Source organism: Heptranchias perlo, chromosome 1 (assembly GCF_035084215.1).
Source record: "Heptranchias perlo isolate sHepPer1 chromosome 1, sHepPer1.hap1, whole genome shotgun sequence".
Classification (NCBI taxonomy): Eukaryota; Metazoa; Chordata; class Chondrichthyes; order Hexanchiformes; family Hexanchidae; genus Heptranchias; species Heptranchias perlo.
In genome coordinates, this window is record NC_090325.1 from 81,439,811 (window position 1) to 81,456,918 (window position 17,108).

The 17,108-nt window shown below is 38.1% G+C and overlaps 1 protein-coding gene across 4 annotated transcripts in view; it reads right to left on the reverse strand.

The window, feature by feature from the left end:
* The window catches only part of exoc1 (exocyst complex component 1), a 109,582-nt gene that overhangs the window by 47,105 nt on the left and 45,369 nt on the right, over positions 1–17,108 (reverse strand). The window contains exons 9-12 of one of the 4 annotated variants that reach the window (XM_067987194.1): positions 15,969–16,022; positions 10,392–10,541; positions 6,142–6,247; positions 2,547–2,591 (exon numbers count right to left, since the gene is read on the reverse strand). In XM_067987194.1, coding sequence (XP_067843295.1) covers positions 2,547–2,591; positions 6,142–6,247; positions 10,392–10,541; positions 15,969–16,022 — 355 coding nt within the window. The remainder of the gene's footprint in view (positions 1–2,546; positions 2,592–6,141; positions 6,248–10,391; positions 10,542–15,968; positions 16,023–17,108) is intronic. The other 3 variants (XM_067987212.1, XM_067987202.1, XM_067987221.1) reach the window with 3 other exon arrangements.

Here is a 17,108-nt window from a genome sequence, read left to right on the forward strand (position 1 = left end):
CCGAAGCTCAGTTTGCGTTCCACCAGGACCACTCGGCTCCAGACCTCATTACAGCCTTGGTCCAAACATGGAGAAAAGAGCTGAATTCCAGAGGTGAGGTGAGAGTGATTGCCCGTGACATCAAGGCAGCATTTGACAGAGTGTGGCACCAAGGAGCCCTCGTAAAATTGAAGTCAATGGGAATCAGGGGTAAAACTCGCCAGTGGCTGGAGTCATACCAAGCACAAAGGAAGGCGGTAGTGGTTGTTGGAGGCCAATCATCTCAGCTCCAGGACATTGCTGCAGGAGTTCCTCAGGGCAGTGTCCTAGGCCCAACCATCTTCAGCTGCTACATCAATGACCTTCCATCCATCATAAGGTCAGAAATGGGGATGTTCGCTGATGATTGTACAGTGTTCAGTTCCATTCACAACCCCTCAGATAATGAAGCAGTCCGTGCGCGCATGCAGCAAGACCTGGACAACATCCAGGCTTGGGCTCATAAGTGGCAAGTAACATTTGCGCCAGACAAGTGCCAGGCAATGACCATCTCCAATGAAAGAGTCTAACCACCTCCCCTTGACATTCAACGGCATTACCATCACCGAATCCCCCACCATCAACATCCTGGGGGTCACCACTGACCAGAAACTTAACTGGACCAGCCACATAAATACTGTGGCTACAAGAGCAGGTCAGAGGCTGGGTATTCTGCGGCGAGTGACTCACCTCCTGACTCCCCAAAGCCTTTCCGCCATCTACAAGGCACAAGTCAGGAGTGTGATGGAATACTCTCCACTTGCCCGGGTGAGTGCAGCTCCAACAATACTCAAGAAGCTCGACACCATCCAGGACAAAGCAACCCGCTTGGTTGGCACCCCATCCACCACCCTAAACATTCACTCCCTTCACCACCGGCGCACAGTGGCTGCAGTGCGTACCATCCACAGGATGCACTGCAGCAACTCGCCAAGGTTTCTTCTACAGCACCTCCCAAGCCCGCAACCTCTACGACCTAGAAGGACAAGGGCAGCAGGCACATGGGAACACCACCACCTGCAAATTCCCCTCCAAGTCACACACCATCCCGACTTGGAAATATATCGCCGTTCCTTCATCGTCGCTGGGTCAAAGTCCTGGAACTCCCTACCTAACAGTACTATGGGAGAACCTTCACCAGATGGACTGCAGCGGTTCAAGAAGGCGGCTCACCACCACCTTCTCAAGGGCAATTAGGGATGGGCAAAAATGCTGGCCTTGCCAGTGACGCCCACATCCCATGAACAAATACAAAAAAGCCCATAAAACCCTCCTGCCTTACAGGACTAACCACTCCATTGGCTGGTATAAAAATGATGTGGAGATGCCGGTGATGGACTGCTGGACTATAACTTGGTGTTGTAAAATTGTTTACAGGTATAAAAATGGTTACAGCTTGTCAGAGTGTTAATCAGCCTGCAAATCCTTCTACTACTTCACACTATTCTCCAAGGGAAGAGTGTGATGATATGGAAACAACAAGCTTCAAAAGAAAATCCCCATCTGCAGCAATGTAACATTCTTTCCCACACCAACTTGTGCCAATTTAGGGCCCAAGCTTACTGGGAGCTGCATTGAGACTGCCCATTTTATGTAGGAGTGTTGCAAGCAACAAAAGAGAGGAAATTTTCATTCCATCAACCTGTGCTAGATTCAAACTGAGGTCCCAATAATGAAAGGACAATGTGATAACCCATTTTACATTTTCCCAGGGCCTCAAAACTGTGAAGCATATTCCCCACAGAATTCCTTTTTCGTAAAAGCCACAAGCTTTTAAACCCAAGCTTTGCATCATCCATTCACAACTATCTTACACTTTTCAAGTTTGGTATGGACCTTGGCACATTCTTTTTAAACAAAGCATTGTTTTGCATTTTCAATAAACTGAATACATCTTTGCCAATGGATAAACTGCAATTTGAGTATCATAATTCATATATTTCCATGCCAAAATTTTGAGTAAACTGATATTGTAGAAATATATTCATTTACTTTCAGTACAATATTAACAGTATCTGCATTTTCTAAAATGCTGAATATATATAAAATGTACATGTGTCAACATTGTGAGTGAACATGTAACTATCTCAAATGGCAAAAACATGCAGTATGTAATGTACATGGTACAAATATATACAAGTGCATAATTATGCAAAGTACCTATCAATACTACATAGGTGGTGCAAATTCTCTGTGCACTTCATGGCAAATGAACCTCAAGAGCTAATTTACAATTTGACCAACTTGGGAGGGAAGAGGAGTAATTGGATTTAAAATATGTACCACTTATATTTAAATGCTGACTTTTTCATCTGTGCAAATAAGTGTCAGCACTTAATATTCTTAAAGGTCGGGGACAATTACAATCATCAACTTTCACTGGATTGCTTGAAACCATATACTTAAACCTCCAAACAATGTAAGCCATTATAGTTACAGATAATTGATAACAATGTTAACATTTTTATTTTGTTAAAGACTCCAATGAGGGCTATTACATGCAGCTTGACAAAGCAGGCGATACTCACTCTCTAGGTCCTGTTTGACAGCACTCTCTTTTCGAGGAAGTGTAGCTGCATGGGGTTAGGTTGCAGGCATCAAAACACAAAGATAGGTTAGATTATATGCCTGTAGCATAAACTGTGTAGATGAATGGCATTTGTTAGATACTAGGCAGAAAGATAAGCACATGCATGTAAGACACAGCTATGGTGATGTTATTCTGTATATCAGCCAAAGCATGCTATTAATACAAATATAAATTATTCTTTCATGATTCTCATTAGCAGACAATATCCTGACAATATTTGGAATGGCATACACATTACTTATGTTATAACTATAGTTATCAGAGAAGACTTGGGATACTGAGCACAGAAGGCTAAGATTTAATTTAGGTTTTTACAATTCGGAAGGCTGTTGATGGAGTGAATTGAGTGAGTGTGGAAAGGTAGTCTAATGGGCTTTTCATGCCAAAAATAATATTGTACAACATTCTATATTCCCTTTCCTAAGAGGAATGTATCTAATCATTTTTCAACCCTGTCATGGTTTTCTATTCCACCACCTCCACTAGTATTCTGTTCCACATTTATAATCACCCCCTTACTTAAAAAAAAAGTTGCCTAAATTTCCTATTTTCCTTCGACGCCCCTAGCTTTAATCTGTCTCCTAATCCTGCGTCTAACAGAAGAACTATCTATCTCTATCCCTGAAAATCATAAATACCTTCACCAACTCCCTCTCATTGCCAGACAGCAAAGTCCCAGCAGACAACATTTCCTCACTCAGCCCTCTTAGTTTAGTAATCAGCCTCATGACTCTCCTTTGGACTTTCTCCAATAATTTTACACCTTTCCTGTAATGGAGACAAAAATTAACACAGTAGTTCAGAAGCAGCCATACAAGACCAGGTACAAACTTCAACATCACCTCCTTAGATTTGCAACTCAACATTTTATTTGCTTTTTTGACCACCTGTAAATACTGATCTGACAATTTTATAAGCTATTGACCAAAACCCTCAGAACCCATTCCTGCTCTGTTAGGTCAGGCATATTGCCATATAACATGTACTCTACAGTCTCACTTCTTCCACCTAGTCTCATAGGGAATTCTATAGTGTAGATTCACCGGGATGATGCCAGGTTTGAGAAACTAGTTATGAGGGCAGATTCAAGATACTGGGACAATTTCCACTGGAGCAGAGAAGGCTGTGAAAATTTAAGAGAGGTTTTTAAAACTATGCAGGGTTTTGACGAAGTGGACTGGGAGAGAATAGTTATTCTGCGGGTCTGTGACAAGGAGGTCATCAATTTAAGGTTATCAAGAGAGTGATGAGGGGTTAGGAGAATTTTTTCTGCCATTCTTACAGCATGGAATGTTTTGTCACAGTTTGGTAGTTAAGGGACGAGTAGATAAACATTTGAAACAGAGGAAGGCACAATGCTATAGGAAACAAACAGGGCAGAGAATTAGTTTCAGATTGCTCCAGCAAAGAGCTGGCATAGACACAATGGGCTAAGCGGCTTCTTACTGTGCTGTAAACATCTATGGTTCATGATTTTACATTCATCATTGTTAAATTCCATTCAATATCTCTGCCCATTTTTTCTCAACATCCTTCTCTTTAATTAGTTCTTCCCATTTTACTCCTTGCATGCAGCATTTCATCCCCTCAAATCTGCTCTCCAGAAATCCAGTTTTCTCATTTTTATCTGTTCTGTCCTTAATTCAGCCTTAAAATGGTGACTAAATCCTAAATATTCCTATATTTCAACTTAATTTATTACTTTCTCTTCACCAGTTAGGGGCAAATCCAGAACTGCCTTCCCTTGCGAGTTTCCTCACCTGCTGTTGAAGAAAATACTTCAATAAAAAAGCCCTTGCGCATACAGAGTAACTCCCAGTCTATATCAGGTAGATTTAAACCCCATGATGAGTCTTTGACACTTTTATAACCTCGCACAGCAGTACATTTACCTCCATTTAATTTTGTGGTGGCCCTGTAATATAATCCTATTTACTTTTCCCCTTTACTATCTTCCAGATCCACTTTGAGACTCTTCCAATTCCCAGTTTCTTTCTTTCAGCCGGGTATAAACCTTCCCTGAGTGCCACTCCACCCCTTTCTTCTCTATTCTTCCTGAAACACATATGGCCTTGTAGATTTGCTCTTCATTCATCTTTCTTTAGCCAAGTTTCAGAAACTCCTAGGATGTCTATTAGTACCCTATTTATGCTCACTTTTAACTTAACTATTTTGTTGCTTATGCTTCTTGCATTCATGCAAATACATCTTGGATTATTCCTATCTTCATTGCTGCAGTTACATGAATCCTTCCTAACAATTGGTCCATATTGTTATCTCCTCCATGCTTTCAGGCATTTTTCTTCCTTGTGTGTAGTGCATAGTGACTACAGGTCCAGCGATCCACTTTTGAGGAACTCAATTAATTTGCACTTCATGCAAGTGTATTCCTCCTAGATAGTTTGAGCATCCAGGATGGGCCACATCTTGCATGTCACACATGCCATATGTTTGGCATCCCCAATCGCCATCTCAATTTAAGTGTGTGGGGAAGAGTGTTTGGCTTTAAATTTTTTTTAGAATGAATTTCTATAGACCAATATCTCTCCAGCCCTAACCATTTTAACCACGAACAAGCACAGCCCCTGTATCTCATTGCTTGAATTCAGTGAAAAGGCAAAAATGTGCCAATGAAGTAACAGAAATCATTTAAGCAGTGCCAGAGTTACGATGCATCCACATAATGATTCAAGTGAGTTGACAATCTATACAGAATACATAATTGTAATGAGAAAGTATATAATTTCCCAAAATGAAAGAAGCTATTTCACAAATGGAGTTTCAAAAATCTGAAATGATTAAAAAGAAACATTCAAATTCAAAAGTGAATTAACAAGAATACCATGGAAATCTAATGGGTCAATTTTCAGTGGCTTCAGCTATATATTTATTCAACTGTACATAAGAGTTAGTTATATTGCTCATTCATACAAAATATGCCAGCACATCAATCCAATCAGATTAGGAAATAAGCAAAAGAAGGTGGAGTGACATTCATGCAACATCTAGTTATATAAAACACTTTTAAAATTTAGTTTGGTGTGACATACTTAATAGTGATCAAATTTATTGAATGCGAAGAGGAAAAAACATCAAAAATTAATTGTTACATCGTCAAATGGAGAAATGACAATTTTCACAACATTGCTCATTACTTGACCATCCAGCTAAATTTGAAAATAATTAACTTCTATGCTCGCTTTTGCTCATGTCTTAGCTATAAAACCTGTAAGTTGTAGCAAATTATAAATAAGATGTCACTTCTCAGCCAATCATTACTGCAGATATTGTAAATATTGGTAAGCGGTAATCAAAAAGTGAAGCAAGCTTCCCTAAATAACAAAATCACATTATGCAACTCCTAAAGGAAGAAAATATCAATTATACCACGATGTTACCAGCATCATTGAAGAAAGACTTGTCTTTCTGCAAATTTCTTTGCATCTTGTAAGATTGGGAGCTAGCCACTGTTTATACTGACAAAGGACCTTATTCAATGGGATGGTCCCCTGCTAATGGAAGAATCGACTTACCAAACTTTTTTCCTTCTTTTGATGTGCCAGTCATCTTGATCTTTGCAACCTCAAAGAATTCCTTAATTTCCCTTTCATATAACCTGGATATATAGTCTACATAGTTCTGCAAAGAAAAAAAGGCTACATATTCATATATTTAATAAACTCTGTTCCAATGTGCAAATTCAACTGTGAGGTAAAAAAATCTACATATACATATAATCAAAAGCAAAATACTGCAGATGCTGGAAATCTGAAATAAAAATAGAAAATGCTGGAGAAGCTCAGCAAGTAAGGCAGCATCTGTGGAGAAAGAAATAGAGTTAACATTTCAGGTCGAAGACCTTTCGTCAGAACTCAGCTTTTCCAGCATTTTCTGTTTTTATCATATAAACATAAATGAAGCCACACAATCTCTAATGGAAAAATAATTTGAGTCAAGCAGCAATGATCAGTCTCAAGAGCTTAAGTGTCAAGAATCAATCTACTGAGAACGCCACAGTTTCTGTTTGCTTGACGTAGAGTGCACACTGTTTTCCTGTAGGGAAACGCTCCACTTAATTATGTCCAGAGAGCTTAAGCGCAAGTTGCCAAAATTTAGGGACTCCCAAGTAAGTCATAGAGGTATTGTGGAGTTAATCATCTTAGATCATGCAGACGTCAGCACAGAACAGTGATATCTCACTGCTGCCAGTCCAGCCAGAACCATTCTACCTGTTAGGACAGTGGCTTGTAGGATTACTTGGAGCTGCGTGGGTAGAATTCCAACCCCCAGTTTCGAGACTACCCCTCAAACTCCCAATAATAAGCCAGCTGGTTGGTCAATCATCAGTGCCCTGGAGCTCTGCAGACCTGTCTGGCTGCTTTATCGGATTCCCAAATCTGCCATGGAAAGTTGACTCAATCCAAATCTTCCATCATTAAATACATCACCTATCTCAACTGCAGAAAGACTTTACTTACCTCCCCTACCTGTCCCCCTCTTCCCTCCTCAAGAATAGTCAAGATGTTTTATACATGCATTACAGCTACTTAGCATGTTGGACGAGTAATGTGGACTGTAGCAGGAAACAGGCTGACACCTTTAGTTACAAGGATGAATGCAAGGTTCTAAATCCACAGCCAACCCATTGGAGAAAGCAATCAAGTCAAGAATATGGAACAGAGTGGACAGGGAAAAAGTGGAAGGTCAGAGGGAAGGCCATCCCAGCTGCTCTTCTGTACATTCTAGTGATCAGTTACAGAGCAACATTACCAGATGCCTGGTGGCAGATAATTTTCCTACTCTTTTGAGCAGGGACTGGTGTGTGGTATTGGGAGGGAGGAACCTACAGAGGCAGAGACCCCTCCCCAGCCATAATAGCACTTTTTGGTCCTAAACTTTAATCAAGATTACAAGCAAACCACATTGAGGTGCAAATACATAGAGTGTACAGTAAATGTAAGAAAAAATCACTTAAAAGTGTACCAAGTCTACTAACAACAAATCTCAAACCAATACTAGATACTGAGTTGGAGACTTTTGCACGAGCCATAAACTGCATCTCATTGCTGTGCAGAAGGAACAACCCAACATGAAAAATCCAGAAGTGCTATGTGAGGTTTTAATAAAGAAAAATCATGTTCACTATATCCAAGGCTATAGTTAAAATTAAAGATTTGGAGGCCATTGTGAGGAAAAAGCCATCACGCTTTTCTCCTATGAATTCTATTTTTTTTCCACAATAATCATTCTAACAGATTTTATAAATAATATTCATGAGTTAGAACAGGTTAGTAAACATATGAGAAACATCCCCAGTAACTTAAAGGGGATGAACAAACTAAGTGAAAGAAATGACTATCGCGAGAGTGAGACTTTTTTTTTTGAAGGGGCCCCTCAGTATAGAAGTAAGCTCATGGGCAGAGTGCTTATCCCAGCATCATTTGGGGTACCTCTGCTGATATATTTCTCTTTTTTTTTTTACTAATTATATAATTACAGGATTCCATAGCCTGCATCCCATCCATCTTAACTCTAGAACATTGAAATTACTGAATTCTACTTACTGTCTGTTCATGAACATTATGGGGCAATTTTATAAAACTATATAAGACATACTGATTACTCAGTATGGTCAAGGGAACAAAATGTGGCAGAAGACTGATGAAGGGGTGAGCTCCTTGCACTTAGCCTTCCCATTTCTCTTCTTTTATAATTTACATACTAATTTCATTACAAACTTGCATGACTGTATCGCTGTGGATGTAAATTATTCACTATTACAATTACTTATCTGTTGTCATTTAATCAAATTGTTCAGAGAATGTCTTCAGCCCTCTGAAATTATGCTTTTACATTTTATACTATATCATCTTAATCCTCAGTTAACTACAGCTCAGTTACTCAGTACCATCCATTATTCTAAACTCTTTCTTCCGGTCAAAGCTATTATCAGCTTTAGGACAAAAGGTTTAATAGAAGAAAAACAGAAGTTTATAATAGCATGTTTACTTTAAAGAAGAAACACATTATTACCCTTGCAGAACAGGAACTGTAGTCAGCAAGCCACAGCAGTTGCTGTACTAACACTTTACCAGCTACATAAAATCTGTATTAAAAAAAAACTGAAATAATTTTGTGAATAGTTTTACTTCTGATCGAGTTGTGTGTCAAAGGCCTATTTGTCAATGTTTTGTCTGTCATAACATTGCAATAGTAATTTTATTAGGACAATCAGCATATCATGCAAATTCAGTTCATGCTCATAAGTAAAGCGCACTCCAGGGCTGCAGTGAAATATTTTTGGATTTAGAATTCAATCCCACGCACCAGCAAATCCTTAAGACCCCATTTACAATAGTAGATGCCAATGAAAGCATTAGTGCAGATTGGTGGGATGCAAGATAGGAATGAAACAGGGGTGTTGGAATAATGCTTTAAACCTCACAGAAGGAACAAATCTTCAAAATATCCAAACCTTTATTATGTTAAGAGGAGATTTGATAGAAGTGTTCAAGATCATGAAGGGTTTAGATAAAGTAAATAAAGAGAAACTGTTCCCATTGGCAGAAGGGTCAAGAAACAGAGGACACAGATTTAAGGTAATTGGCAAAAGAACCAAAGGCGACATGAGGATGCAGTGAGTGGTTATGATCTGGGATGCACTGCCTGAAAGGTTGGTGGAATCAGATTCAATCATGGCTTTCAAAAAGGAATTGGATAAATACTTGAAGGGAAAAAATGTGCAGGGCTACAGGAAAAGAGCGGGGAAATGGGACTAACTGGATTGGTCTTATAAAGAGCCGGCACAGGCACGATGGGCCGAATGGCCTCCTTCTGTGTTGTAACCATTTTATGTGTGAGCTTACCTTAGTTCTAAAAAACAAAGTGGAATTACTTCAAAGCCAGAAGAGAACTGATGCATTAATATCAAAACTTTTAAGTTAAGTAAAGGAAAGGAAAAGGAATGTTGAGCGAAATACTACATGCGTTAATCCAAAAGAGAAAGGAGGGCGTATAAGGCTACAAAGAAAAGGCAGACTTTCAGTAAGTATTTTTGCACAGAGTAATTAGGTGTACAAATTTAACTTTTTCAAACTCTGAAGACTCTGAATACTTCTACTTTAAAGGTATCTTATGAACCTATTAAAAAGGCACTTTTAACAGATAAACTAAAGGTTTGGGTTGAACTTTATGTTTAATATCATTAAAATATTTAACGCCCAATTAAAAAAAATTTTGAAAACAACACAACTCTCACAGCTACTAATTTAATTAAAATTGATGGTTTTGTTCCAAAGTCTAATATTACTCTAGGATTAAAAAATAACAATGCAAAGATTCCTTAAGTAAAAAGCTTAGTAATTTATATAAAGCAGCATTCTACACGTAATAGTTCAAGACTTAACTACTTATAAAAGACACTATTGCCCTGATTGATAGAATATTGTTTTTGCTGGTCAGGAAAGTCCAATAAACTGGCACACATTTTACACTGTACTGGTGTATTACCCAGTTCAAAAGTGTTCGAAACCACAAATGGCACCATTTTGACTGGTCCATCGCATTTAATCAGATATCTGAGAAATGGGGAAGTAATTGTAATAGTGAATAATTTACATCCACAGCGATACAGTCATGTAAGTTTGTAATGAAATTAGTATGCAAATTATAACACACTTTCATAAAATAGTCCAATGCAACTTTTTATTATTTTCAAATTCAAAAAATCAAAATAGATGGTAAAGCATATGCACCTATGGTTCAGTGCAAGTCATCTATTTACCTTATTCAAACCTTCATATTTCTCATGGTCAGTATTCTTCAACCACTCCATTAACTTGGCATATCTAAGTAGATCTCGATGGAAAGGAAGGTGTTTAGGAAGAGTCAGCTCAACTGAGTGCTGAGCCAAGGTGGAGCTTTGATCATGTCCCTAAAAACAAAAATACCACAAATAATCCACAACTGTATTAAAGATTGGTAAAATCCTAATTAAATTATAGCTAATAACTCTGCAGAGGCCAGAATTGAACCTGCTACCTTTCTGCCAAGCTACTTGATAACCTTCTGAGCCATTGGGGGAATTATGATTAATACATGAATTGAGTATAAAGAAATATAGTCAATATAAAATCCAGTGTACTAAGAGCACCACTCTAAAAGCTGCACCTGGATGGTAACATTTCAAAAGTCACGCCGTGTGTTTTAAAGTCATAGAGGACAACATGCGGGCACACATTATATGCCAATTCTATGTATAGAAAGCAGTGAAAAAATTTCAGAGTTCACTACCGGCAGAAAGTTGCATGAGAGAAAACAGCTGAAAATATTAAATGCAATAAGCTCATATAATTCTGCCACTAAATAAGCTTGACGTAAATAGGCAAAATTGGTTAAAAATATCCTGTTGATTTAAATTGCATTTAAAATTTACTTTTGGGTGGCTAATTCTCTTGTCTTTGAACAAAAGGCGTACCACTTGATGGATTACTTGCTCTACGGTAAGACCTCACAATGAGCTTATCCTAGACTCCTAATGTGAAAAAACACAGGCCTGTAAGTTTTTGTTAATTGCTCTCCACAATATGACTGGTCTCCTAATCGGGGCAGCCATCTTCTCCCTACTCAAAATATTGAAATACTCACTGCCTAAAATTGGCTCCCAGTACCTCTTGCTGAATGAAAGCTTTGATTTGTGTTGGCATCTGTATTTACTATTAAAATGTTTAGTATATAGTGTATTTTAAATATAATACAATTTCCAACAAATATCTATAAAATGAATTAAGAGTGGATGTTTCTATGTTGCAACAATCTATGATTCTGTGATTTTATTCTTGATACTGATTTTTGATTGAAGTAGGCAAACCAACCAATCCCAGTAAATTAAAAAGATTCACACTGATGCTCACTCTGAAATCTAAATACAGGTTTCAATGACAACAATGAACTAGTCTAGGTATAGTGTACTCTGAGGAAAATACAAAAAAAAAATCACCAACAACTTATTCACTACTGAAATCTTTAAAGACTTAAACTACGGCAGAAAAAAAACCGTCCGGTTTTCTCTCAAATACATATTGCAGGACCAAAGTCAATTATTAAATACATAACATATGTCTATTTTACTAATTGTATTTCAAAACACAAATATTTTAAATTGGTGACATCTTGCTTTATACATCACAATAGTCAACTCATATAGTGTCTGCTTGGTTCAGTGGTAGCACTCTCGTCTGAAGTCAACATGTTGTGGGTTCAAGCGCAATTCTAGACCTTGAGCAAATAATCTAAGCTGACAATTTAGTGCTGCAATGAAAGAGTGCTGCAACGTTGGTGGTGCTGTCATTCAGTTGAGACATTCAACCAAGTCCCAATCTGCCTATCTAGGTGGACATAAGAGATCCCATAACACTAATTCTAAGGGGAGTAGAAGAGTTCTCCCAGTGTCTTGGACAACATTCTTTGAAGTAACAGAAAGACTAGACAAGGGCAATGTAGTAGATGTAGTATATTTGGATTTTCAAAAGTCCTTCGATAAGGTACTGCATTGTAGACTCATGGCTAAGGTCAGAGCATGTGGAGTCAGAGGACAGGGAGCAGAATGGATAGCAAGCTGGCTACAAAACAGAAGAGAGTAGGGGTTAAGGGTAGCTACTCAGACTGGCAAAAGGTGGGAAGTGATGTACTCCAGGAATTGGTGCTGGGACCATTGTTGTTCACAATTTATATTAACGATTTGGATTCGGGAATCTGAAGTACAATTGAAAATTTGCGGACGACACCAAATTGGGGGGTGTAGTTAATACAAAGGAAGAATGCGTCAAAATTCAAGAGAACATTAATAAACTTGCAGAACAGGCATGCAATTGGCAAATAAATTTCAATATAGATAAGTGTGAGGAGGTACATTTTGGTAGGAAGAATAAAGAGACCACATTCGGCTTGGATAATAAGAGTCTAAACAGGACAGAGGAGCATAGGGACCTGGGGGTACAGATACACAAATCACTAAAAGTAGCGACGCAGGTTAATAAGGCCGTAAAAAAGGAAAATCAAGCACTAGGATTCATTTCTAGAGTGATAGAATTGAAAAGCAAAGAAGTTATGTTAAACTTGTATAGAACCTCGGTTAGACCACATTTGGAGTATTGTGCACAGTTCTGGTCTTCATATTACAGAAAGGATGTAGAGGCATTGGAGAGGGTGCAAAAAAGATTCACAAGGATGATATCAGAACTGAGAGGATATCCTTATCAGGAAAGGCTCAACAGGCTCAGGCTCTTTTCTCTAGAAAAGAGTAGGTCACCACGCAGCCTGATAGAGATCTTTAAGATAATGATAGGGTTTGATAGGGTAGACGTAGAGAAAATGTTTCCACTTGTGGGGGTGTCCAAAACTAGAGGTCATAAATATAAAATAGTCGCTAATAAATCCAATAGGGAATTCAGGAGAAACATCTTTACCTAAAGAGTGGTAAGAATGTTGAACGCACTATCACAAGGAGTGGTTGAGGCAAATAGAATAGATGCATTTAAGGGGAAGCTTGTTAAGCACGCAGGGGAGAAAGGAATAGAAGGGTATTCTGATAGGGTTAGATGAAGTAGGGAGGGAGGAGGCTTATGTGGAGCATAAACGCCAGCATAAATCAGTTGGGCCGAATGGCCTGTTTCTGTGCTGTAGTTTTGATGTAACTCGATATAACATTCATCCCTCAGTTACCACCAAAAACAGATTAACTGGTCATTTATTTCATTGTTGCCTGCAGGACCTTGCGGTGCACAAAATGGATGCTGTACATTCCTACAAAACAACATTGACTACAGTTCAAAAGTAATTCATTGGCTGTGAAGCACTTTGGAACATCCGGAGGGTGTGAAAGGCACTATATAAATACAAGTTCCTTCTTTCTTTCTACGCATGTGATATCGTAATCAGAATTACTTTCTTGCACACCACCAGCAACTGATAAAAATTCACAGTTGTATGCTATCACCACACAGTGCTAGCTGTAAGCAAACCAATTCACACCTACTAACTGCTCCTTAGCTTTTTGTGACATCAGTGCTACAAAACACTTTTGTGCTACACAGCTGACCCAGTGTAACCAATTAAGTGCCCTTATAACTGCTCTCAATAGTTGTGAACATCCCATCACCATGGGATCCATCATCTGTGTATCCTGCTAGAAACTCCCACATTCTTAAAAAGGTGTGACTGACAATAATGCTGTTCTTTCTTCTGTAACACAATCGGTATTCTATCAGATTGGGCAGGCTTTTTCCACCCATTACAATATTTTGAATGTTGAAATTGCATTTAATTACTTAAAAATAAACAAATTCCCTCCATAATTTAAAACATCAACATTCCTTAGCTGCATCCTGAGGTGGGACAGTCTACTTCATTGGACACAACTCTGAAGCCAGCTAATGCGCCTGCCTTTGACATGGCATGAAGCACCCATGAAGGTACTCTTAAAATAATCCTGTTTCTGTGGCCCAGACCTGCAAACTCTCTCTCTCTTGTTACAGTGAAACCTGGGTGCAAATTTCAATTGAAACTAGGATTCCAAAAAGGCTATCTAGCCGACGGCTGTAGCATTGTAACAACTGGTTATAACCATTCTTATAAAAGTTCATTTCTAAGCTAACTTTTTAACACGTTAAAGGAAATTACGATACAGTAGGAGACAAATTTGCTTTAAAATAGTTTAAATAAGTAACTTGTGCAGGCCGGCCAAAGCAACAGCCATCTTCCTGCAATTTCAGAATTGCACAAATTAAAATACAATTTAAATAATAAAAAGCAAATTAGCTGGCAGTACAATGCAAATGATACACTAGAATTCAGCGCACACTCCATGCATCATTTTTGTAAAACAGATTTGAACTGCTAATCAAAATTTTGGGACATTGTTATTTTTCAGTGATTGTCTGATTAAATCGAAAGTATGGAAAAATATATTCTAGGTAAGCATATATCGCCAAATCATCACAGGCTTATAGGAGCGATGTGTTCTACTGAACAGTAACATAATGGTAATTATTATTAAGAAAGGGAACCTGTACACCGGTTGTTTCTGAGCTTTAAAATTTAGCCAGATGCAGGGCAGGAGCAACCATTTTGTGCAGAACTCCCTTGATGACACCAAGAAGCCCCAGCCCAGTGAGATCATGAATAGGACAGTGGGCTTTGTATACCAGTCTTCATTAATTATATCACGTAAGGGGAGCTCTACAGAAAACATTTGCTGGCTCCAGGTAGCAGTTCTGAAGTATAAAACAGTATTACGGAGATAATGAGGGAGACAATGAAAATCGTTAAATGTATCTAAACTCAAATGTTAACCTATCTTTTCTCTTTGATAGAGGGGTTTTGATGGAGTAAATAAGGGGAAACTGTTTCCACTGGCAGGAGGGATGGTAACCACAGGACACAGATTTAAGATATTTGGCAAAAGAGCCAGAAGGGAGATGAGGAGAAATTTATTTACTCAATGAGTTATGATCTGGAATGCACAGCCTGAAAGGTTGGTGGAAACAGATTCAATAGTAACTTTACAAAGGGAATTGGACATATACTTGAAAAGGAAAAATTTGCAGGGATATGGGGAAAGAGCAGGGGAGTGGGACTAATTGGATGCCTTGTTCAAAGAGCCAGCACATGCACAATGGGCCAAATGGCCTCCTTCTGTGCTGTATTATGCTATGATTTACAGATGATGACAGATATATTGTGTATTTCCAGCATTTTCTATTTTTATTATTGGATAACAGTGTACAAATCGCCATCATAATAAAAAACAATTATGCAACAATTCAATAAAACATTAATAATATCTTAAAAAGGAAGAATTTGCATCAATGGAACTCCATCAGGATGCGTTTTTTTAAAAAAGGTTGCGCTTCTCAAAAATGATATAACATCATTCTGCTCCAGTTTCATTTTAATTCAAAAAAAGTTAAAACAAACAAAAGAACATACTTGAATTCAAACTTTACAAAGGAACGGTGAAGTGAAATCTGGGTTATTGTTGACTTACAACATAAACCCTAAGGTAAAGATTAGGAAACAGTGCTTCTAGGTGCTAGACAGGCATCATCCATTACTAAGCCTTACAAATAACAGACATATAATTTAACCTTTTGAGGAATGCAGTGGTATAACAAGTTTTACTTTGTTTAATGAGAGAGTGATTGAAGTTTTGAACTACAGACAATCACTTTACAATATTGTTGTAGTAAAAACTATCCATAGAAAAAAATACACATTTTGAAAGCTGCATTTAGTACTCAAAGGTTTAAAAGCCCGACAAGCAGCAAGAGCTGAAATAATATTCCATGCTCAGCGTACTCACAGAAACTGAGTGGTAGGAGGCTCTGCGATAGTGCAGGGTGAGAGTCTGAGTAAACTGATCAAAAACAAAAAACATGAAACAAAAGAGTGACACAGGAAAAGGAGAACCAATATAGAAATTTACCAGTATTGGGATACTGACAATGACAAATGTATAGGAGCTGTAGGAAAAACAGAATATCTGTCTTCAAACAAGTTGTAAAGTTGCAACACAATCAAGGGGGTCAGCTTCTAAAGTTCAGAGAACAAACTGCCAGAGCCAGCCTTGTTTATAAAGTGACATGAACCCAGAGTTTTTATTTGTAACACTATCCAAACCAGCTGAATATATACATGTGTGTATATTCCAATTTTGTTTCCCAATTGAGTTAGTTTGTTTTGCTAAAGCTCCTTTTGCCATTTAATTTCATATTGTCTATTGCTATCATCATGTTTCCCTGTTCACAGTGGGACAGCATCACATGAAAGGAAAATGATGCATTGTACTGCAGGAAGCCTTTTCTTCCTGTCAGGAAGAAAAGGCAGGCAACAGATTTTTTTCTCTTGCAGGCCTTTACAGAATATTCACTCCTCTTGTCCTCAAATACCATATTAGAATCCTACATCATAGCAAGTATTGACAATAATATGATATACTTTTTAAACATATGTTGGAGAAAACATAACTTAGCATGTATAGCTGGGCACTGCACATTTAAGTCATGCTGGCATGTAAAATCCCTCAATTATTCAATCATAGTCCACTGTAACAGACTTCAGCTCAGTCACAAATGTTTCATTACAAAATGACTGCTATCTTCTTCACTATCTCCTTGGGAAAAATCTTGTTTTATGTAGTTACTAACCAAATTTAAAACTGGAGGACTGTGACTTCCATCCAAGCAACAAAAAACAGACAGATTATGCCTGGACATTGATGCTTATGACATGTCAAAAGCTACACAGATACTAGCAATGCACTACCATTGAAGCAAGCGTGGAACTTCTGCATTTATGCAATTATCAAAAAAGATCATAAGAAATGAAAAGGGATGAGAAAAACAACAAAGCAATTCGCTGGAAAACCTGGGAGATGCAATAAGTAAAATAAAACAAAAGGATCATTACAGGCAAGCATCGGTTGTTCCAATTAGAAGATGAC